We start from the raw sequence: 24,003 nt of genomic DNA, 5'->3' as shown, positions 1-24,003 counted from the left end.
AGAGCCTCTTAAATGCCTCTTATCATATTTGCCTCCACCACCATCCCTGGCAATGCACTCCAGGCACCCGCCACTCTCTGTGTAAAAAACTTGCCCTACACATCTCCTTTGAACTTACCCCCTCTCACCTAAAATGCATGCCCTCTAGTATTAGACATTTTGACCCTGGGAGAAAGATACTGGCTGTCTATTCTATCTATGCCTCTCATAATCTAATAAACCTCTATCAAATTCCCCCTCAGTCTCTGCCTCTCCAGAAAAATCAACACAATTTTGTCCAGCCTCTCCTTACAGCTCATGCCCTCTAATCCAGGCAGCATCCTGGTAAACCTCTTCGGCACCCTCTCCAAAGTCTCCACATCCTTCCTGTAATGGGGTGACCGGAATTGAATGCAATACTCCAGATGTGGCCTAACTAGAGTTTTATAAAGCTGCAACAACATCCTGACTCTTAAACTCAATGCTTTAACCAATAAAGGCAAGCATGCCAATATGCCTTCTTTACCACCCTATCAACCTGTGGAGCCACTTTCAGAGAGCTATGGATTTGGATCCCAAGATCCCTCTGTACATCAACACTTAAGGGTCTTGCCATTAACTGTGTACTGTCCCTTTACATTTCATCTCCCAAAGTGCAACATCTCACATTTGACTGGATTAAACTCCATCTGCCATTTCTCCGCCCATATCTGCAACTGATCTATATCCTGCTCTATCCTTTGGCAATCTTCTACATTATCCACAACACCACCAATCTTTGTATCATCTGCGAACTTACTAAACCACCCATCCACATTTTCATCCCGGTCACTTACGTACATCACAAACTGCAGAGGTTGCAGTATGAATCCCTGCGGGACACCACTCGTCACAGATGTCCAGCAGAATAAGTCCCCTCGACCACTACCCTCTGTCTTCTCTGGGCAAGCCAATTCTGAATCCAAATGGCCAATTCACCGTGGATCCCATGCATCTTAACCTTCTGGATGAGCCTCTCATGAGAGAACTTATCAAATATCTTATGAAAATCCATGTAGACAACATCTACAGCTCTACCTTCATCAATCACTATCGTCACCTCCTCAAAAAACTCAATTAAGTTAGTGAGACATGACTTGCCCACACAAAGCCATGCTGACTGTCCCTAATTAGGCTACGGTTCTCCAATTGCTCATAAATCCTATCCCTTAGAATCCTCTTCAGTAACTTCCCTATCACTGACTTGAGACTCACCAGTCTATAGTTTCTAGGATTATCACTATTTCCCTTCTTGAACAATGGAACAACATTAGCTACTTGCCAGTCCTCCAGGACCCCACCTATGGCTAGAGAGGACACGAAGATCTTGGTCAAGGTCCCAGCAATCTTATTTCTTGCCTCTCTCAATAGCCTGGTGTATATCCCATCCAGCCCTGGGGACTTATACACCTTAGTGTTCTTTAAGAGACCCAACACTACCTCCTTCTTTATCTCAAAATGCCCGAGCAAATTAACATGTTCCACACTGATCTCCCTATCCTCCACGTCCTTCTCCTTGGTAAGTACTGACGCCAAGTACTCATTTAGGACCTCACCCACATCCTCCGCCTCCAAGCACATGTCCCCTCCTTCATCCTGAGTGGTCCTACTCACTCCCTGGTTATCCGCTTGCTCGATGTATGTATAGAATGAATTGAGATTCTCTTTAATCCTACCTGCCAAGGACTTTTTATGCCCCCTCCTGGCCCTCCTAATTCCCATTTTGAGTTCTTCTCTAGCTTCTTTATGATCTTCAAGGGCTCCGTTTGATTTTAGCTTCCTAACCCTTAAATACGCTTCCTTTTCCTTCTTGATTAAATTCACCAGCTCTTGCGACATCTAAGGTTCCCTCACCCTGCCATCCTTGCCCTTCCTTCTGACTGGAACATACCTGTCCTGTACCCTGTGCAGTTGGTCTTTAAACACCCTCCACATGTCAGATGTGGACTTGCCCAAAAACAGCTGTTCCTAATTAACTCTCCCTAGTTCCTGCCTATTACTCTTGTAGTTTGCCCTGCTCCAACTTAATACTCTCCGCAAGGCCCATATTCATCCTTATCTATACCTATCTTAAAACTTAAGGAGTTGTGATCACTGTTTCCTGACTGTTCTCCCACTGAAAGGTTAGTCACCTGACCGGGCTCATTTCCCAACTCCAGGTCCAGTACGGCCCCTCCTCTTGTTGGACCATCTGCATACTGATTTAAGAAACCCCCCTGGATGCACCTAACAGATTCTGCCCCGTCTAAACCTCTTGCACTAAGGAGATCCCAGTCTATATTGGGGAAGTTGAAGTCACCCATGACAACAACCCTGTTGTTTTTACACCTTTCCCTAATCTGCCTGCATATCTGTTCCTCAAAGTCCCAGTGGCTATTGGGGTCTGTAGTATAATCCCATCAGAGTAATTGCACCTTTGAGTTCTACCCATATAGACTCAGTGGATGAGCCCTCCATTATGTCCCCTCTGAGTGCAGCTGTGATATTGTCCCTGACTAATAGCGCACCTCCCTCCCCCCTTTTATCTCCTCTATCTTTTCTTAAACATCAAAACCCCGGAACATTCAGCATCCAGTCCTGTCCCTCCCTCAACCAAGTCTCTGTAATGGCCACAACATCACAGTTCCATGTACTGACCCATGCTCTAAGTTCATCACCCTTACCCCTAATACTCCTATAATTAAAATAAACACACCTCAACTCATCTGTCCCATTGTGTCTATTACCTTGCTCCTGCCTGTTCTTCCTTACAGACTTACTGGTCATGACATCTACCTTCCTCTGAATCCATCTACTTTCTGACATGGTGCTCTGGTTTCGATCCCCCTGCCAAACTAGTTTAAACCTTCCTGAGTAGCACTAGCAAACCTCCTGGCCAGGATATTGGTTCCCCTCTGGTTAAGGTGCAACCCGTCCCTCTTGTACAGGTCGCCCCTGCCCCAAAAGAGATTCCAATGATCCAAGAACCTGAAACCCTGCCCCCTGCGCACATTCATATGTTCCATCCTTCTATTCCTGCCCTGACTAGCACGTGGCACCGGGAGTAATCCAGAAATTACTACCTTCGAGGTCCTGCTTTTCAGCCTCTTTCCTAACTCCCTATACTCACTGTGCAGGACCTTTTCCCAACTTCTCCCAACTTCTCCCTATGTCATTAATGGCAATGTGCACCACAACCTCTGGCTGCTCACCCTCCCCCTTGAGAATGTTCTGCAGCTTCTCCGAGACATCCTCGACCCAGGGACCCTGGAGGCAACATACCATCCTGGCACCTCTTTTGCGGACACAGAATCTCCTCTCTGAACCCCTAACTACTGAGTCTCATATCACGATTGCTCTTCCTGACTTTACCCTTCCCTGCAGAGCCTCAGAGCCAGCCACCATGCTACTGACCTGGCTGCTGCTGCTGCTGTGTGCCCTGATAGGTCATCCTCCCCAGCAGTATCCAAAGGGGTATACTTATGGCCACTGGGGAATCCTGCACTATCTGCCTGTTTGCTCTACCTTTCCTGGTCTTGATCTACCTATCCAATCTCTTTCCATAAGTAATGTTCTCCAAACCAGGCAACAACCTGGTGAATCTCCTCTGCACACTCTTCATTGCAAGCACATCCTTCCTTTTGGGAATACAGTAAGGATCCAATCTCCTCAATTCCTGTTAGGACAGAATCCCCTTCTCAGGAATCTATCTCTACTCCCTCTATTGATTACATCTGTATGTTTTCTTATGGTTTCAGGGCTATCTCACCAGGGCTCTAAAGTCAGGACGGTGTTTGCAACCTTGAAAGAAGGTGTTGTGATTGGGGATGGTGAAGGTGAGATGTGTGATTGAGTTGAGGGGAGAGGTGTAAGGGTGGTCTTGAAATAGAGTCATAAAGCTATACAGTATGGAAACAGGCCCTTCGGCCCATTTCATCCATGCTGACCAAGTTGCCTCTCATTTGCCCGCGTTTGGCCCATATCCCTCTAAACTTTTCCCATCCATGTACCTGTTCGAATGACTTTTAAATGTTGTAATTGTACCCGCCTCTACCACTTCCTCTGGCAGATCATTCCACATATCCACCACACTCTGCGTGAAAAAACTTGCCCCTCACATCCCCTTTAAATGTTTTCCCTCACACCTTAAATTTATGCCCTCTTGGTTTAGACACCCCTACCCTAGAAAAAGGCTGACCATTCACCTTAACTGTTCTCTTGTAATTTAATATTGATTTATAAGGCCAGTTATAGAATAATTATCTAAAATACTCAGAAGGAAAATTAATTCTGAATGATGGAACTGTGAAATGCCAGTGCTGAAAAGACTAACCAGAGCAAGAATATCTTGCTGCAGTTATGTAGAGCCTTGGTGAGATGAAACCAAGAATATTACTTGCAGTTTCACTCTCTCTCAGTGATGCACTGATTTAGTTACACTTCCCATTCAGCCTGCCACATAACTCATCTCCTCTACAAGTGTAGGTTGATGACCACAAACCTCCAGCACGTGCCACTTGAATTCACCACCCTAATCTCACTCTGATCTCTTCGTCCATGGTCTCTTGGCCTTTTCAAATAAGCTTGAGTTTTCAAATAAGCTTTCAAATCACCTTGTCTTCTGAATGTGCACCTGTGTAACATTTGACATGGAGTTAAGTAATTTCAGATAGTCAGCATTACAATAATCTAGTACTTGCATTACCCACACCCAGCATTCAAGGCTTTTAGCTCCTGATATCTTCAGATAATTATTCTGCTGTTCCTATTGACACCTTTGCGGTAATTCGCATAAAAATATCACATTCCTTTAATTACACTTGTCCTTTCCCTAATCACAGGTCTCTCCCTTTGTTCTCTCCTTTCCTCAGGCATGGTAGTGTAGCGGTTAGCATAACGCTTTACAGCGCCAGCGAACCAGGTTCAATTCCGGCCACTGTCTGTAAGGAGTTTGTACGTTCTCCCCGTATCTGTGTGGGTTTCCTCCGGGTGCTCCGGTTTCCTCCCACATTCCAAAAACGTACAGGTTAGGAAGTTGTGGGCTTGCTGTGTTAGTGCCGGAAGCGTGGCGACACTTGTGGGCTGCCTCCAGAATACGCCATGCAAAAAGATGCATTTCACTGTGTGTTTCGATATACATGTGGCTAATAAAGATCTTATCTTATCTCTGCTTCTCAAGTCTTGCTTTATCACCAACTTTTCCTTGTTATCGATCTGAAACACTAGCTCTGTTCCTTACACCACAGGCACCGCCTCACCTGCTGAGCATTTCCAGCAGATTCTGTTTCAGTGGCACTCAAACTGAAATTAAGCCATTCACTGAATTTCTGTTTCGTGGATCATGTTAAATTGGTGGCCACAGATCTTTTTCACAAATTGACCCATTTCAAAATGATCTCATCAGTTGTAAAGCACTGAGGTTACTCGAAATAAATCAGGGAACCCCGGAGATATTCAACAGGTCAGGTAGCATCAACGGAGAGGGAAGTTATGTTAATGTTTCAGCTTGATATCCTTTCATCAGAATGAAGAAAAGATGGAACACAAGCATGTTTAAAACTGCAGAGAAGAGGGAGGAGTTGAATGAACAAAGGGAATGTCTGTGATATGGTGGAGACCAAAATTGACACGTGGTCGTGCTGTCGACTGATAGAAGATGGTGAGTTCAGTGTTGAGTCCTGATGCTGAAATATGCCTGGTCAGAAGAGGAGATTCTGTTCCTTCAGATTACATTGGGATAGATTAGATCAGTGTATGAGGCCACGTGGCCAGGCTCCAGATTGTTGTAGCAGCCAGAGCAATGTCAAGTATCTCATCATGCTTTGGGGGAAAATATTCTGCTTAAGAAGAGATGTTGGAAACCACAGAACAAAGGGTCACAGTGACAGAAGGTCATGTAGTGGACACATAGATGTCAAGTGAGAACATAGCTGAGGCAGCCTTACAGCCCTGTGCACTGTCCCATTGTGAACATCCCACTGTGAGCTATCTGGAAGACAGGCCAAGCAGATAGGAGTGTTTGGGACTTGTTATCTTGTGGAAAAGTACTATTTGTTAGATTATAAATCTGGTAATTTAGGAACCAGAAGTTTAAAATAATCGCAGGACGGGGCCAGCAGGAATTTGAAGGAGTTAAGGATACAAGTGCTGGGATAGGATTGGAATTAAGGCTGTGTAAAGGCAATAAAGACCTAAGCAATGTTTGGGAGGTATGTGAAGGAATGTATAAAAGGTTGCCTTACAAGATGACCAGCAGCAGCGACCCTGGAGACCTATCACTGAAGAAGGCGACCCTGGGTCGGGGACAGAGAAGAACCCGCCAAGATTCAACCCTGGTTGGATTCAAGCTGTGAGTTTTGGAAGTTGTGAAAGTAAACTGAAGCGTTGTGCAAGTAACTAAAAGAGTTGTGAAACTAAAGAGTTAAGTGGTTGTTTGTAACTACGCAGTGAATCTTTTGAGTTGTTCAAATCTATTGTGATAATAAAGAAGTAGAGTTGTTCAGCAAACGCATTGTCTGGTGTGTTTTATCGTGCTTCTTATTTTATTGGCAACACTGTGCCTTTAATTGGTTGCTGTAAATTACCCCTGGTGTCGGTGGCTAGCAGGAATATTAGTAAGAAGGAATAGGTTATAGAGAAAAAAAAGATGGAATGGGATTGATCGCAATGTTTTTTTCACCCAGAGGATGGTTGCAATCTGGAACACACTGCCTGAGAAGATGGTGGAAGCAGGTGCTCTCATGACTTTTAGGAAGCATCTGGACGAGCACTTGAATCATCAAGGCAGAGTAGACTATGGACCATGTGCTGGTAAGTGGGATACGGATGGGTACCAGATGGATAGCATAGACATAGTGGGGTGAAGGACCTGTTTCTGTGCTGTATTAGCCCCTTCTCTGTGACTAGATTGGAAAAAATGCAAGTTAATCACCTAGAAGGGACATTTGCATCCCTTGCAAAGAGATTGAAAAGGCCTTTGTTTCTACTATGGTTTTGGGAAATAATTTAAGGTCGGAATGCATGCTAGTTCTATTCTTTTTGCCTCAGGCAGTGATCAAACACAAGACACAAAACACAAGAATTATATGGTTCAGAACCACAATTGTGCATGGATTTACAAAAAATAGGCATTAAGAAATATCTATTCTTTGATTTTGCAAATTACCAATACAAACCTCAATGGTTTATTGTACTAACATGTCGGTGATGGTTGCTTCAGAAATGTGGCCACTCATTGTAGATCGTGCACCTGAATTTAGAGGTTGGCATTGCTTGCTGACAGCGATCCTCAGTAGTGTCTCCCCTTCCAGATCTTTAATCCATGTGCTGAGATGCATTAGGTTTCAATTGAACCCATCTGCAGCAAAACACTGTGACAAATAGACAAATCTCAGACCACAGAAGCCAAAAGTATAGGCTCCAGCCTTGAAGACACAACATGAAATCTCTGTGAAGGAGCTACCAGTGTTGATTGGATTCCAGCCCAAATCGGTCGTTTGGATTAAGTGACATATTTGTGAACTGTGTGTGTGGATCTCAAAGTGCTGACTGAACTCTGGAAGATTCATCTTAACAAAAGGATGTTAGCAAAGGAACACTTTGTGTGGGTGAGTGCTTTGTTTGCCAATGTTTTTCTGGTTGGATTACATAAAAACAAAATCTGTTTTATTTTTGAAGGTAACTCGTAAATTCAAAAAATAAAGTAAATTAGCAGCTTCCCTAGTAACAAATCCATTATACATGGACACTGGAAAATACACAAAAATCAACAAAAAAATTAGAGACTCTGGAAACCCAAAATATAAAAAAAAACATGCTGGAAAATGTCAGCAGGTCAGGCAGCATCTGTAGAAGGAGGAACATTAATGTTTCAGGTCTGAGTCTTTTCATCAGAACTGAGAAAGAGAGAAACAGGCTTGCTTCAGTGGCAGAGAAGGTGGGAGAGGTCAATGGGTGTGGCAAAGAGAATTTTTCTGATAGGGTTAAAAAATGTAGTAGTTAAGGGGCAGTTAAACTCCTTTGTGTAACATGTTACTGATGTTGTATAGTCTGGTCTAGTGGGACATGCCCAGCAGGCTAGAATTTACAAATGAAAGAGAAAGGAGAGAGATAGCAACTAGTTCTGATACCAACAGAAATAAAGAGTAAGTTATATAACGAGACAAGGGACCGCAGATGCCGGAATCTAGAAGAAAAACACTCTGATGCTGGAGGAACTCAGCAGGCCAGGCAGCATCCGTGGAGAAAAGCGGACGGTCAACGTTTCGGGTCAGGGCCCTTCTTCAGGATTGAAGATAGGAAAAGGGGAAGCCCAATACATAGGAGGGAAAAGCAGAGCAGTGATAGGCGGAGAAAAGAGGGGAGGTGGGGTGGGCACAGGGTGGTGATAGGTAGATGTTGGTAAGAGATAGTGACGGGCAGGTGCGGGGGAGGAGGGGAGAGCAGATCCATCGGGGAATGGGTCAAAGGTAGGGAGATAAAGGCAAATAAAAAAGGTGGGAAAAAAGAGTCTAGGAAAGGGAAGAAGAGAAGAAGCGTGGTGGAGGTGGGGTGTGGTTGTGAGGAAGAGGGGGTGGGGATTATGTAAAGTGGGAGAATTCAATGTTCAAAAGTTATCTAAAGTTGGAGAATTCAATATCGAGTCCTGCAATGTGCCCAGGTGGAAGATGAGGTTTGTTCCTTGGGCCTCGTTGTAACAGTGCAGGAGTCCACAGATAGAGAGGTCAGGGCAGGAGTGAGATGGGAATGAAAGTGACAGGCAACGGAAGGCCAGGGTCACTGCTGTTGGAAAATACTAATTTTACTTACACTAAATTCACAGATTGTTCTCCTTGCACGACTCATGGCGATAAAGTTAGTCGCCAGTGCTCCACTTCACTCATATATGTTGTCGTTTAATGGCTAAGCAACACAACAAAACTTAAAAGGATAAAGTTTTGCATCGATAAACCATCAAGCATTTCATTCAGAGCTTTGTGTAATAGCAACGAGCAACCTGCTGGAGGAATTCAGCAGGTTGAACTGCATCTGCAGGGGCAGAGGAGGGGGGAAGGGGAGGAATTCCCAATGTTTCAGATCAAATCCCCGCATCAGGACCTAAAACATCAACAATGCCTTCCCCCACTCCCCACAGATGCTGCTCGACCTGCTAAGTTCCTCCAGCAGATAGTTTGCTGCTTCGGATCCCAGCAGTATCTTGTGTCTTCATGTAGCAGTGTAGTTACATGGAAATGCAGCAAGAGCACATACTGAGTAAGATCCCACAAAATGGAGTAATATGAATGACCCAGTTAATGTTCCTTAGAGCAAGGAACAGAAAATATTTTGTTGTTTTTCAGCAAATCCTTTTCTTTAAGATCCACCCAAACAGATAGGTGCAAGCTCAGTGTGAGGTCTCCTTTGAAGACTTTCACCACTGATGAGGCAGCACTTCCTCAGTAAGGCATTGAACTGTCACCTTAGGGTGCATGCGCAAGTCTTAGGATGCTGCATGAGACTTGAGCCTTCCGATTCAGACAACACTGGAAGCAAAAGTTCAAGCATACGATTTATGCTGAGTATTAGTTGAGCTTAGCAACTAAAAAAAATAAGTGTGAAGCAATCTGACGGAGCCTATCGAAAACACATAGGACGCAGGGGAATGTGCAGCGTCAGTCTCATGTGCACAGATTTTTGTTCTTCAGACTTTAACAAGAGTCCTTGCAGCCAGTGAAGGCCCACCTTCAATAATCTTTCACAGCTTTTTCAGTCATTACTGAATGTTTCAGCAATTTAATGTGGGGGGGGGGGGCGGTGGGGGGAGGAAGGACTAATCCTTGCTGCAGCAGAGGAAGAAATATCAGCTCACAATGAAGGAGAAAAGCATTGGTGAAAGGTTGAGTTCACAGATTGATAGAGCTTTTTTAACTCATGGAAGAGCAAAGGAATGTATCTGGGGGAACCAGAGAAGCCTATAAAAAAATCAGCACAGGATGCAGTCATGGCAACAGAAAACTGGCAAGCTGATTATAGTGTCTGCATTTAGTAGGAAGCATAATATTAAACACAAGACATGAAAAGAGATGACAAAGTTGAAAACTCAGTGAAAGGCAATGAGGACATTTATAAAGGTACGGAGAAACCCATTCAGGGGCTATTAGACGGGGCATGAATATTTTATTTCAAGTAAAATTCAGTGCAGTTATGAGGCTGCAAGTTTTATTTTATGTCCACAGCTACAGCTCATTTAAATAATTCCATAATCTTACACAAACTCTGCATTGCAAACCCACAGCTCTCATTTCTTTTCTTTACAGAATCATCTACAATTTAATGAAAGAGAACTGCATGCAGCTGGAAGCAGCAGACTCTATTCTGAAAACCAGACGGCTTTGAAGAGACAACTGTGGATCTGATGGGACGCATTTCCCTGAAGGGCCCAGATGATGACAATTCAAATATGGGAATTGTTTTTACTACTTAGCATCTTGTGTCGCATGTATTCCCTTTTTCGCAATGAATGATGCATTTAGCTAAAACATTGCTCTGCAGACAAAATCAGAGAATCACACACCCATCTGCCGGCTTGTTGAATAAGCAACCTAATTACCCTCACTCTCCTGCTCTTTCTCCACTGGCTTTGTACATCTTTCCTTTTCAAATTGGTGTCCATTTCCTTTTTGGAAGTTACTATTGAATCTCCTTTCAGTGTTCACTCGATCAGCAGATCCCAGGTATTAGACTCCCTGCATATAAAGTCTCTTCTCATCTCTTTTAAGAACATGGGGAGATGTAGACCATCCGGCCCTTCGAGCCTGTTCTGCCACTCATCAAGATCATGATCTCCTACCTCAATGCCATCTTCCTGCACAATCCCAATATCCCATGATTCACTTACTATCCAGAAGTCTATCAGTCTCTGTTTTGAATGAACTCATTGACCGAACCTCCACGCCACTCTCGGGTAGAGAATTTCAAAGATTCACTATCCTCTTAGTGAAGAAGTTTCTTCTCAGTTCAACCCTAAACAGCCTTCCACTTAATCTGACATATTGACCACTGATTCTAAACTCCTCATCATCTTCCCTGGCGCCACCCTTAAATCAGTGTCTCAGGAACTGGCTCTCTGGCCCATTGAGTCCACAGTGACTATCAAGCATCCATATACACTAGTCCTATACCAATTACATTTAATTCTCCCAATATTGCTTTCAATTCTCTCCACATTCTACCACTCATCTACACACTTGGGACAATTTACAGTGATTAATTAACTTACCAACCTGTACGATTTTGGGATGTGGGAGGAAACTGGAGCAACTGGAGAAAACCCACGTGGTCACAAGGAAAACATGCAAACTCCACACAGACAGCACGGGAAATCAGCACTGAACTCAGGTCACTGGAGCTGTGAGATGGCAGTTCTACCAGATGTGCCACTGTCCTGACCACTACTCTGACCTCTGAATACTGACCTTACATCAGCTATCAGCTCCTTAAACCCAAACCTCAACAATAGCAGCAAAAGCTTTTCTTTATATAATATCTTCAGCATTGAAAAGCATTTCAATTTACTTTGCAGAAGCAAAATCAGACAAAAATGGATTTTGTGATGAAGGAAGAGCTATGAGGACAACTGAACAGAAGGTTAATTAACCAGATGGGTCTTCCCATGGGCCTTGAAGGAGGAGAGAGAGGTGAAGAGATGAAAGGATTTAAAGAGTGAATTCCAAAGTATGGAGACACAAGAGACTGCAGATGCTGGAATTTGGAGCAAAAAGCAAATTACTGAACTCAGTGGGTTGAGCAGCATCTGAAGGGGGGCAAAGGAAATGTTGATGTTTCAGGTCGAGCTGAATATGAGGCTATCCATTGCTTCACAGAGAAACAGAGGGATGTACACAAGGGTCAGAGATGGGGATATTTCACTGAGAACATTATCTGCAGGGTTCAGTGACAATCAATTCACGGTGTGCTGAAATTTCCAGATTTTAGATTGAATGAACAACATTTGAAGAACACCATGAGTCTCAGGGAATGAATTCACAATCCATTTCCCATTCCATGTTCCCGGTGAGTGAGATTCTATTCTTAAAAGTGACTCCAATTCTCTGTGAATGCTACAACATAATAAAAGCATTTCCGTTTACTAATTAGCAGTAACTGACTTTGATTGCTACAATTATCATAAAAGTGTAGAGGAGTGCAGTGATAGAGGTATATTTGGGAATGACGTGCAACAAATAAGACAGCATAAGTGGATGAATTGTACCTCTGCATTGATTAAAGAATTCATCCAAGTCTGCATAGTACAAGCCATCTTTTGGAATATATTTGATTGGTTCAGCACTGTTCCATATATCCTTAATATAATTTATGAAAGTGATCAGAGATGCCATCTTCTGGCAACTTTATATCCAACTGGTTGAGGAATATCAGCTGCAGACACAGTTTCATGATTGCAAAGCAGAATACATTGAACACGTGAGCATGTCACCTCCCGACCTACCCTCCCTACGCAGCTCTGTTCCATGCAGTTCTTACATTTTCTTCTCTTCCTTCCACCCCATTTGTTATTTTCTGTTCCCTTTAAAAGCCTGCACATGGGCCTAAGCTTATCTCAAGTCAGAGACCACAGAGACTGCAGATGCTGGGATCTGGAACAAAAAAACAAACTGCTGGAGGAAATCAGTGGGTCAAGCAGCATCTGACCCGAAACGTCGACTATCCCTTTGCCTCTGCAGATGCTGCTTGACTTGCTGAGTTCCTTCAGTAGTTTGTTTTCTGTGTGCACCATGGAACACACCACCATAATTCTACATTTTGGAGTGTAGCGATACTTCCCCTTCCAAAAATGAAGCAACAAGATCAGAAGCATACTGTTTCAAAGTTCCAAATGTTTCTGAATGAAACCCAATCTGCCACCAAATGGCTCTTGTACCATGGCTTGTGACCAATGTTTTAATTAATCAGAGGCTGCACAATGTAAACACATGCAGAGAGTATAATCACAATCTATGCAAATATGGCTTGTGGCTTGTGCTATAATACTTTGCATTCTAAGGAAGCTGCTGCAGGAATGAAACTATTTCTGCTGTTGACAGTACAATTGATATCCCTTACTTAATTGGATATATGGTTGCTGCAGTGCCAGATCATGACATCTCTCTCGATGCTACAATTGACAGCAAGTTGCCTCAGACTAATGATAACCCATAAAGGAGTCTGGGAGGCAGAAGGTTTTGATGCAAGTACCACACTATTTGCCACAGTTAAGCTAGTTCTAGTGCTTAGCCAGGTCTCCCAGTCTGGGTAAGGAAGATCCCCAAGAGATTGTCTTATCATTCTTCAAAGAGACAGAGGAGAATAATTGGCAAAGACTTTTCCCCAATTGACCATAGGTCTCTGTGACTCTGCCTCTCGCAGGAGGTAGGGAGAAGGAAGGTTTGGTACAGGGAGATAAAGTGATCTGTTGAGTAGAGGTGAGCTTGAGTACCATGGAATAGAACATTACAGAAAGAGGGCATTTGACCCAACAAAATGGCATTGTTACTCTCCAAGAGCTGGTCCCTCTCTATCTTACGTTTTCAAGTTACAGATATCATACATCTTTGGAGGACTAAAAAACTTTATAGTAAAAAACATTGATGCTTGAGAGGTCAGTTCCACCTGACAAGATGCAAAGATATGTATTAACTTGAAAACAAAGAAAATTAAGCTCATTTAGTGATTCTACGCAAATCCCCAACATCCCATTGTAAAAGAGAAGACTGCTAATGCTCACTGCCCAGGCTACATGTAAAGACTGATGAATTGACACGATCACTGGAGGACTTTAAAACTCTACTGATCCAAATGAGCAAGACTACACAGTCGGCAACTTCAGATAACTTACGCTTTCTTTCTGACTATATCAGAACGGACCATTTCTGTCAGTCATCCATCTGTGATTTTGGCCCAGTTTTATTCTTTCCATTAGTACAGTCTGCCTATTGGGCATGTCCTACAACTTTATTATGAGTAACACATAACATAAAGAAGCATAATTTACTTCTAACTGCCATATTAACCCATTTGGTCTCACCCTATCAAAAATGTCCGCTCTGTTCTATCCATCCCTTCCCCACTTCTCTACTCCCGAAAACTAACTTGTTTTGCTTCTTTCCAAGTTCTGACACATGGTCTTCAACCTGGGGCATTAACTCTGTTCCTTTATCCACAGATGCTGCCTGACCTCCTGAGAGTTTTCAGCATTTTTTGTTTTTACAATCAGCAAAGAAGTGGAGGGGACAGACCAGAAGAACACCCAGCCTCTAAGTTTGTTCTCAACACCCTACAATGCCTCAATACTCCTCCACAAATTAACATGTTGTGGAGCTTCTGACACACTGCAACATTCCAGTTTTCTTGGTCATTGCTACCCTGCTATTTTAAAACTCTATCAACGTTTAGCAAGCAAGTATACATGAAGTTTTCATCTTGTTACGATTTATTTAATGATGAATCTTTCAGTGTGCAATCAATTTCATAGAACAAGCAGATCAAGAGAACCACTGAAATCCCAAAGTACAAGAGATACCAAAAGATGCTCAACAATTATTCATACTTTTCATCAATTATGCTCTACTTTTCTCTTTTAATTGTGACTTATGTCCCATTTGCCCAGTTTCCAGATGAGTGCTTGTTTCTTTATCTGACATTTCTCTTCTCCAAGTGATTTGACAGGACACTATCAGAGGCACTGATCGTGTGGGTAGTCAGAGGCTTTTCTCCAGGGCTGAAATGGTGGCCACAAGAGGACACAGGTTTAAGGTGTTGGGGAGTAGGTACAGAGGAGATGTCAGGGGTAAGTTTTTTTACTCAGAGAGTAGTGAGTGCGTGGAATGGGCTACCGGAAATGGTAGTGGAGGCAGATACGATAGGGTCTTTTAAGAGACTTTTGGATAGGTACATGGAGCTGAGAAAAATAGAGGGCTATGGGTAAGCCTAGTAATTTCTGAAGTAGGGACATGTTCGGCACAACTTTGTGGGCTGAAGGGCCTGTATGTGCTGTAGGTTTTCTATGTTTCTATGTTCCATTATCCACAGACTTCGTCACTTAATTTTTCTTTTCGCAAATCACTGATACATCTCAATATCATCGGATCTCAACTAGTCAGGAGGCCCAGCCATAGAACATACTTTTTTTTTTGACCATTCATTTGCATTAAACATTTTCTGTGGAGGAAGTCACCAACAAGATTCAGTCGAGCACTCACTTTGCCCGAAGCATTGTGGAGTCAAGTGGAGCAGGAGTGGTCCATATTAAACCACAAGTCTTGCACCATTCACCCTTTATCTTTCAGGCCCTAGGATTAGTCATAGAGTAATACATGCAGAAACAGGCCCTTCGGCCCAACTCGTCCATGCCGACCAAGGTGCCCACTTAAGCTGGTCCCATTTGCCCACATTTTGCCTATATCCCTCTAAACTTTTCCTATGAATATACTTATGCAAATGTCTTTTAAATGTTATTATTTTACCTCCCTCAACTACTTTTACTGGCAGCTCGTTTTGTGTATGTACCACCCTCTGTGTGAAGGAGTTGCCCCTCAGGTCTCTATTAAAACTTTCCATCTCACCTTAAACCTATGCCCTCTAGTTTTTGGTTCCCTTTCCCTGGGAAAAAGACTGAGTGCATTCACCCTATCTATGCCTCTCACGATTTTATACACCTCCATAAGGTCACCCTTTAGTCTCCTGCGCTCCAAAGAATAAAGTCCTAGCCTGCCCAACCTCTCCCTCTAACCCAAGCTCCCAAGTCCAGACAACACTCTCGTAAATCTTCTTTGTAGTCTTCCCAGTTTAATGACCTCTTTCCTATTACAGTGTGACCAAAAATGAACATGATATTCCAAATTCAGTTACTGCTGAGTTAACTCCAAAATTCGCCAAAACATAGCCGACGTGCCAGCAAAACCACAATCCATTCCTACTATCTGTCTTCCAAGGCCGTGAATGAAACCTGTATCTTATTTATGAGATTAACTTGTCATCGTTTTGTCACTGGCCTTATTAAGCATGTGGAGTTAGTTTTATTTTAGGACCTCACTCTCATTTGAGCAAAACCTGGTTTCTAAACCTAGGAGACAGAGAAGGGCTCATGCAATGGTTTTTTTAAACAGAATCTATTCTCTGTGAGACAATGTACCTCCAATTGTTTACATAGACCATATGTGTACTTAAAGAAGAAAAAGGTTTAAAATAATCTTCTCTCTTATAGAAGTGTGTCTGCAATTATCTTTTTAGTGTCATGTAATAAGGTATGTATTGACAAAAAAACAGATCTTGGTTCAACAAAAAAACAGTTCAACTCATTCAAAGATGCATTCGATATAGAATTAAAATTGCTTCCCATGCCTCAATAATTCAGTGAGTCAGAAATGCTTGGTATATAACTGTGTGCCAAATTGTGGAATATTTTCATCTAAACTATCCAGTATATGGAAAAAAAATAGAAAATAGCAAAACAGGCAACATAGAGGAGAATTAAAAAGTTCCCTTGCCATATTTATCATTTAGAATATAATATTAGTTGATCCCCTGTTGTGTTGGACAGAGGGAAACCAGATCGTATGCCCTCTTCAGTTGGTGTGTGGTTATAGGGTGAGGGATAATTCGACAGGGAAAGAAAACTGCAATTTACTGGCCATTTTAAAGTCCAGGTTCCTTTTCCTACTTTCAATATAATTTGATCTTGTGATTTCATGTTGTCATCTGTGGTCATAAAACAAAACCCACAACAATTTAGGAAGCAGAAATAAAATTGGTTGGATCTTGGAAATTTCAGGGCAAATCAGATTTATATCCTGGGATACATTGAGGAATTATGGAGCCTTTCTGGTGGCGAAGTGCAAATGACCAAGAGGCGTTTACAGAGGAAACTTGCATTATAACCAAGAAATGTTATCATGGAAAGTATGTGATAACGACACCATCTCCACAAACTCCTCCACATTTACTAGAAGGGCAAGCAAATTAACATCAGTATCCACCCCCCCCCCCACCCCCACCCCAGCAATGAGGTTCTAATTAAGCACAGTCGACTACACTGGGCAGGCACATCACTAGCACACCTGAGACCAGACTCCCAAAACAGGCGCTGCTGGAGGAGATTACCAGGCAGACCGTGGAAAGGATTCGAGGCCGTGCTTTGAGGGATGCAACATTCCCTACTGTCTCCTGGGAATCTCTGAACCACAACTGCTCAAAGTGAAGAAGGAACACTTAAGGAAGGCATTGAGGACCTCAAATCATGCACTGGAAGTTGACAGAAGGCCTGTGTGTTAGCAGTGGAAGGATCTCACTACCTCACAAACCACTCATCCACCTACAAGAGTAGCCACCCACTGCTTCATCTATGGGACAGTCTTCTGTTCCCACCACGGCCTCATCAGCCATCCCAGAACCCACAAATGTGGAGTGGAAGCAAGACATCTTTGATTCCAAGACAATATTCACAATAATTGATTGTTCAAAGTAAGTTGTAAGTCATCAAATGGAGACAGGTCAAATTGCAAATATAAGACTGCAATAGTAAATCACAAGATCACAAGACAAAGGAGCAGAAGTAGGCCATTCGGCCCATCGAGTCTGCTCCATGAGCTAAACCAAAACTATTCCTATCTAGCCCCAATTTCCGGCTTTATCGCCATATCCCTTGATACCTTCACTAATTAGATACCTATCAATCTCCTCCTTAAACACCTCCAATGATCGGGTCTCTACTGCTGTACGTGGCAAAGAATTCCATAATTTCACTACCCTCTGGCTAAAGAAATTTCTCCTCATTTCTGTTTTAAACCAGTACCCTCTAATTCTAAGATTGTGCCCTCTAGTCCTGGACTCACCCACCAGGGGAAACAGCTTAACCACACCTACTCTGTCCAGTCCTTTCAACATTCAACATTCTAAATGTTTCTATGAGGTCCCCTCTCATTCTTCTGTACTCCAGTGAGTACAGTCTAAGAGACGACAAACGCTCATCATAAGTAAGCCCTTTCATTCCGGGAATCATCCTCGTAAATCTTTTACTCTATGAACTCTACCTTTTAATTCACTCCTACATATTTATGTCATCACAAATTAAAATTAAGCTAATATTGTAGCAGGCAAAAGAATTTCACACAAATGATTAACAAATTTGATACCTATAAGATGTTGAACTATTTTATCTTGCTCTGAATTATTGCTTTATTCAGTCCATTTAATTTTATTTAATTGGGTCGATGTCTTATTGGGTTTTGTGTATGAATTATTTCATTACGAAAGACAATTACAGAAGGAACTAGCTGTGAAAACAATAATTTTAAGCATTGTTCCCAGTAATGATGCATTATCCAAACCCATATGTAACAAGATCAACTGCCCTTTTAATGCCCATCTGTACTGACTATTACAAAGCTGCATTGGAAAATGCGTTGGTTGTTGATGTGCCGTTCTTTCAGAGGTTTATCATGATCCCTAGTGCAGGAAGTTCTTTCCATATCATGTTTGAGCTGCTTTGGTTTTGTTTTACACTTGGTTATTTCAACAGAAAAAAGGTTTTGTTTGTGCAGTGCAAAGCACTTCCCAATGAATAAACGACATGCATTTATATAAGCATCTTTCTTGATGCCCCAAAGCACTTGACAGCCATTGAAGAAGTTTCTACACAGCTGCAGTGTAGAAAATACAGCAACTAATTAGTGCATAGCAAGCTCCCACAAGTTTTTAATTTTGATCGTGTTAGTGGAAGGATTCACGTTGGCCAGAACTCCGGCAAGAGTTCCTCTGCTTTTCAGAAGTGGGCAGTTTAAGGTGTCAATTGAAACACATCACCTCCAACACTGCAGTGCTGGAGTGTCAGCCTGGATTTCTGTGGTCTGTGGTTTGAAGTGTGACACAACCTGAAAATTTCAGGCTCACTGCCAAGAGTGCTACCAACACATGCTTAGCTCAAGATAACAGCAGTATAATCCAAACAATATAGAGACACAAAATGTACAAAGGCTGAGAATGCATGAAATGCAATGCAATTTTAGTTCTAATAATATTCATCAGTCGAGAAACACAAAACCTGGTCTCTTTCTGGGAGACTTAATCAACAGAATTGCATACATCAATTTTCTCAAACCTTCAATAAAAAGGAAACCAATCAACACAGACAGCAGGGACCCTCTCCCAAGCTGGGTGGGAGGTGAGACAGTGACCCAGTCCAACATTTTACCCCACCCACCTGGCTCACCAACAGAAAAATAATCAATGAATCACTCTGATCCCCTTGCCCGTATTACAGCCAGCTAATGTATTCATTGCACATCTGTACGATAACAATGTAGCAAATGGAGTGTGAATACAAGCCTACCTAACTGAACCAGAAAAACTCTTTAAAGTACAAAAACAAATTCTCCGATTTGCCATTGCTAGATTTGATAGATGATATATATTTATGAAGCATATTTGCATATAGATGTGCAGCAGTGTAAAGAAAGCCTACTGGAGGGAGTTGTTTATGGGTGTATGCATTCTCCATAAACATATGTATAGATAATCTTGTGTAAAAAGATAATTATTTATATCAAACAACAGATTTGCATAACTCTTTTGATAGTCTGTTATAAGCCATAGAGTGGATAAAAGTTCCTTTTCCAATGCTAGTTGATCTTAACTGAGCAGTTCAGCTGTCATGACCGACCTCAGGCGAAGGAAGGGAAACATCAATCACTTTCTCCACTCCTAATTACCATGCACTGACCTCTGCTGGCAAGTACACGTATGTGGACTTCAGCAGAGGGCAAGATCACCCTCAGATGCAATGCCTTCCACAGTCAAATAGCCTACAGTGTTAACAGGAGGACAGGCGTGTGGTGATTGGGGGTGGGGAGAGTGGGTATATTAGGACCTGTGCAGTAAATACTCAAGTGCATTTTCTGCTTTAAGAAGTCCTCGGAAGCTGAAAAACTAATGCACCTTATTATTGTCTGTCTGTGCACAGTACGTGTCAAAATGTTTATCTCATATATGCATATAGTATACACATACATAAACATATACACATACTGACATCATAAATCACTAGTTCCAAGCACACTGGGTAATGTTAAAACAAATATCATTGTTCCCTTCTATGTTAATCCTGCAAACACTTGTACATTCTACAGTGAATCTATGATTGAATTTAGGAATAAATTTGCTCACATATACACAACTAGATGTAAAGGTGACAGACTAGTTTTAAGGTAGCTTTACATGAACATAACTGAGCTGGTTCCTCTCTCTCTCTCTCTGTCTCTCTGTCTGTCTCTGTCCGTCTGTCTCACATGTGATTGTAACCAGTCAGTCCCTGGAAAATCTAATTATTTTCAAAGAACCTTTCAGTTGCCTCTGATCCACATAAAACTCCCACTTGGAAATCCTGCTGCTTTTTCCCGTCTCTGTTATAACTCCCCTGATCGCAGCTTCAGATAATGAGACACAGTTTCTCACATGGGCATCAGCCAACCCATTGTCAATATAGAAAGGATGGAGAGTAGGGGGGTTCTATGGAAAATCAGTCAAAGACTACCCACATATAACAAAAATATAATAATTATAACCTTTAATATCAATTTTGTATCTTTTGGAGATATATTCACGGACTGACTTTCTTCTACATACTGAATGGCAATCTTCTCTTTTGAAACGTGTTTAACTCCCTGTTATATTATTAGTTTTGTACTAATATTTCAATTTTATTCAGATTCCTCTTTATTTCTAATACTTCCTTAGGATTTATTCTCCTACATTTACCATTCTCTCTTACATTAATCTGTTAGTCTTGAATACTTCAGCAATAATATTTGATGCATTAAACTGACCTAATTTAATATTGATTGTTATGTTATATAATATTTTACTGTGTAGGCAAAACGAGCATTTTACGTGTATATTATTAGACATATACTATTATTAGCTACTATTTATCACATTGAAATGGATACATACTTGTCCACTCATTTCAAGTGTGTTACATTTCTAGCATTGCATCAGAGATCTACAAATATACAGCTAAGGATACCTTTAGGTTCTGGCAGATAGACACGTACCTCACAGTTGATTATACTTTTTTAATCCGTCCACACGTAGCTACGCCCAACTCTCGCATTTTATTCAACATCAAAATACAAAACGCTTCCAGTTTATTCCAATTCAATGTCCGACAGCTGTGCACGGGAACATTTTTTAACAAGATGTCCTCCCGCACGATTGGTTTACTTTACTTTAAACTATTCTCGCCCTCTTTGTTTCACATTGCATTTCCCCTGCACTTCTTGACCCGGGAGTCGTGAACTGCCCAGTTTCAGTACTGAAGTTGACTGCCTGGTGTGGAGCTGTCCACCCTCCGTGGTGCTGAATGTGCTCCGCTTTGGATGTGTGTAGATGTCTAGCGCTGCCCAGTGGAGAGCTCTGCAATTTAGTTGTTTTACATCCTTTTTTCACCTGCCTAACTACTTTACTTTCCCCAGCTTTTCAATAAACATATTATATAAATCAATGGGAAGGTTCACTCCTGCAACCACGCCCCCCTGCCTTTAGCAAGAAAAGATACCTCAGATGTCAGCAACAAGGAAAGGCAAATCAGCCAAATCTCGCAACTGCAAGTGAATTCGTCAAAAACAATCTTACCACAAGCGCTTCAGCAACATGGTGAATACTCGCAGCATTCGCTTCTCACATAACCGTGTCTTTGCAACCCAGAGAGAGAGAGACCATCTTTTTTTCCCCGAATAGTTTCAAAGAATATTAACATCCCATGCCAAGCTTCGTAAGAGACAGCTGCTATTCATTCTCGTTCAGGTAATTCCCAAAACGCCGTTGGTGAACTGGCCATTGCTTGGAAGTAATAGATCTCCCCACCAGCCCAGAAAGGAGTCTGCGTTGACACAGATGAGAGAAAACTGGAGAGGAAGAGAGGTCAGAAAGAAAGAGAAGCGAAGGGTCTCGGGTGACGGGATCTGAGAGCAGCCTCCTCTCGCATGTTCGGCTCACGGAGCCTTTCAATGAAATGATGAGGATTCAAGGGACTGAGGAAAGAGCCTTGTCTGGCTTCAGCTGACGTCAGTTCAACATCCCCACCCCCACCCCAACATAACACCACCACCTTCCAGCAAAAAAAAGCCAAAGGTGTCAACCCATGCTCAAACCCGACTAATCCTCAACATCGCAATTAATGGTGCTTAACCTATTACTTTAAACTTCTCAACCACTGATGCCATTGCTGTTGTATAACGCCCCCAGAGCGAGCAGGAAAACAATAAATCGATTCCTAGTTCCTATTCCCAGCGAATATCAGGAGCTCCGCAGAAACAGCTTGCGCCTTGACTGGATCCTCGGATTTGTATAATCGTGGATCCACGCTGAAACGATTCACCTACTTTCAAAGGAATGGCCGTGAATTGATCAAGTCCAATACGCGTAAAATCAGTTCTTGGTAATAGTGGGGGTGCACACCCTTTCTCTGAAAACACACGGCGTCTGCCAAAACAGTTAAACAGTGCGTTCAATTTGCAGGAACTGGAGTTTTGATGTTCGCCGGCTCAAGTAGAAGATGCGAGCATGTCAAACGCAGGAAGTAATGGAATTCACAGAGTGAATGGGTCACTGTTGATTCACAACTATGAACACAGTGTCCAGGAATGCCGCTATCTTTCAGCCACGTCCATGTTCTCCGTAACCTCGTCCGCTCCGTTACCACAAATCAGTTAACCGGGTCCAAGCCAGAGCTGCAAAGACTGGCCGCAAGAGATATTAACTCTTTACCTCCACTCAACATGCAAACTTAATTCAATTCCAGTTCTGATACGGAGTCAAAGAGAATGCCCTGAAATTCTTGTCGTCCCCTCCGCAGTAGTATAATTAGCAATTCAGTGCTGAAGAGTGTCGCTGATTTCGAATGTGCAGTATTCGGGGTTACACCGTGACCGGAATGAGCGGGGAGGGGGTCGGAAATTTTGTGGATTGCAATTTATAGCAGGGACTATCCGTTGTTGTAAGAATGATTGGCAGCTGAATAACAGCCTTGTGGGCAACCATCCCGGGGGTCAGATGCGGCTGATGCTCTCTGAGTGAGGCTACAGTCCGAGATGATTGAAAGACATTGATCAGACCGGTGCCCAGTGGCAGGCAGTACATACAGAATAATTAACTCTATCAAGACTTCTCCAAAAGCAAAATAAATACAACGCTTAAGATTTTCCATTTAATATAATGCATGTGATTTATTTTGCATAAATCATTTGCATTGTTGTTGTCTTCCTGCCGATTGTAAAGCACGGTGCCTGCATATTTGAAAATAGATGCATCTGTTTCTGTGCATCCTCAGTAAAAATCTGCTTTGGGTTCATGTTTTTTTTTGCAAAATGAAATTCCGCACTTTAAAGAGCGCCGAATTCCCTTACAAAATCAGACTAGCACACCGGCAGAGTCAATTCCTTCGCGCTGACACGAGCTAAGTAATTAATTGGCCGCATTTGAATTCCATGATTAAGAGGATCTCTACAATCTTAGTTATAACAAAAAATCCCAGACAGTAATTTTATAACCTTTTGCCAATGACACTAATTTGCAGTTTAATGCAAAGCCACTAACTATTGTGTAGTTGCAATGAAGGCAAAATATAATAAGGCGGTCCCTAAAAAGTGACTTTTGAATGAGAGGCGTTTTCAAAAATAACTCCAGTGGGCACGCAATTTCCTTCCCGGGGAGTGAAGTACTATGTGGTTACGCTGCAGCCCGCGGCCGCGTTGATTGTATGAAGCCCGTCAATGTTAAACACAACGGTACTTAGAAGTGTTCCATGAAAAAACCCACACAAATCACTCTCCATTAACTGAGGATTAGCCTTTCGCACCTGGTCCCCAGGCAATGAAGGATGAAAAGGCTTCTGTGCATTCCCCTTCAGGAGAACAGATTGCAACGTCGAGTAGCGCATTTGTAGACATTAAGATTGTGACTGCAGCACAGGGTATG

The 24,003-nt window shown here is 42.4% G+C and overlaps 1 protein-coding gene across 2 annotated transcripts in view; it reads right to left on the bottom strand.

Annotated features, from left to right (window-relative positions):
* ajap1 (adherens junctions associated protein 1) overlaps positions 1 to 22,075 on the bottom strand; it is a 235,440-nt gene extending 213,365 nt beyond the window's left edge. For both annotated transcript variants that reach the window (XM_052039608.1, XM_052039609.1), the window contains exon 1: positions 21,661 to 22,075. In XM_052039608.1, the coding sequence (XP_051895568.1) occupies positions 21,661 to 21,698 (38 nt within the window). In that variant the 5' untranslated portion in view covers positions 21,699 to 22,075. The remainder of the gene's footprint in view (positions 1 to 21,660) is intronic.
* Positions 22,076 to 24,003: the final 1,928 nt, after the last annotated feature.

This window comes from Pristis pectinata, chromosome 26 (assembly GCF_009764475.1).
Source record: "Pristis pectinata isolate sPriPec2 chromosome 26, sPriPec2.1.pri, whole genome shotgun sequence".
NCBI classification, from domain to species: domain Eukaryota; kingdom Metazoa; phylum Chordata; class Chondrichthyes; order Rhinopristiformes; family Pristidae; genus Pristis; species Pristis pectinata.
Note: the sequence above shows the minus strand (reverse complement) of the source record. Positions and strands in the feature narration are given on the sequence as shown.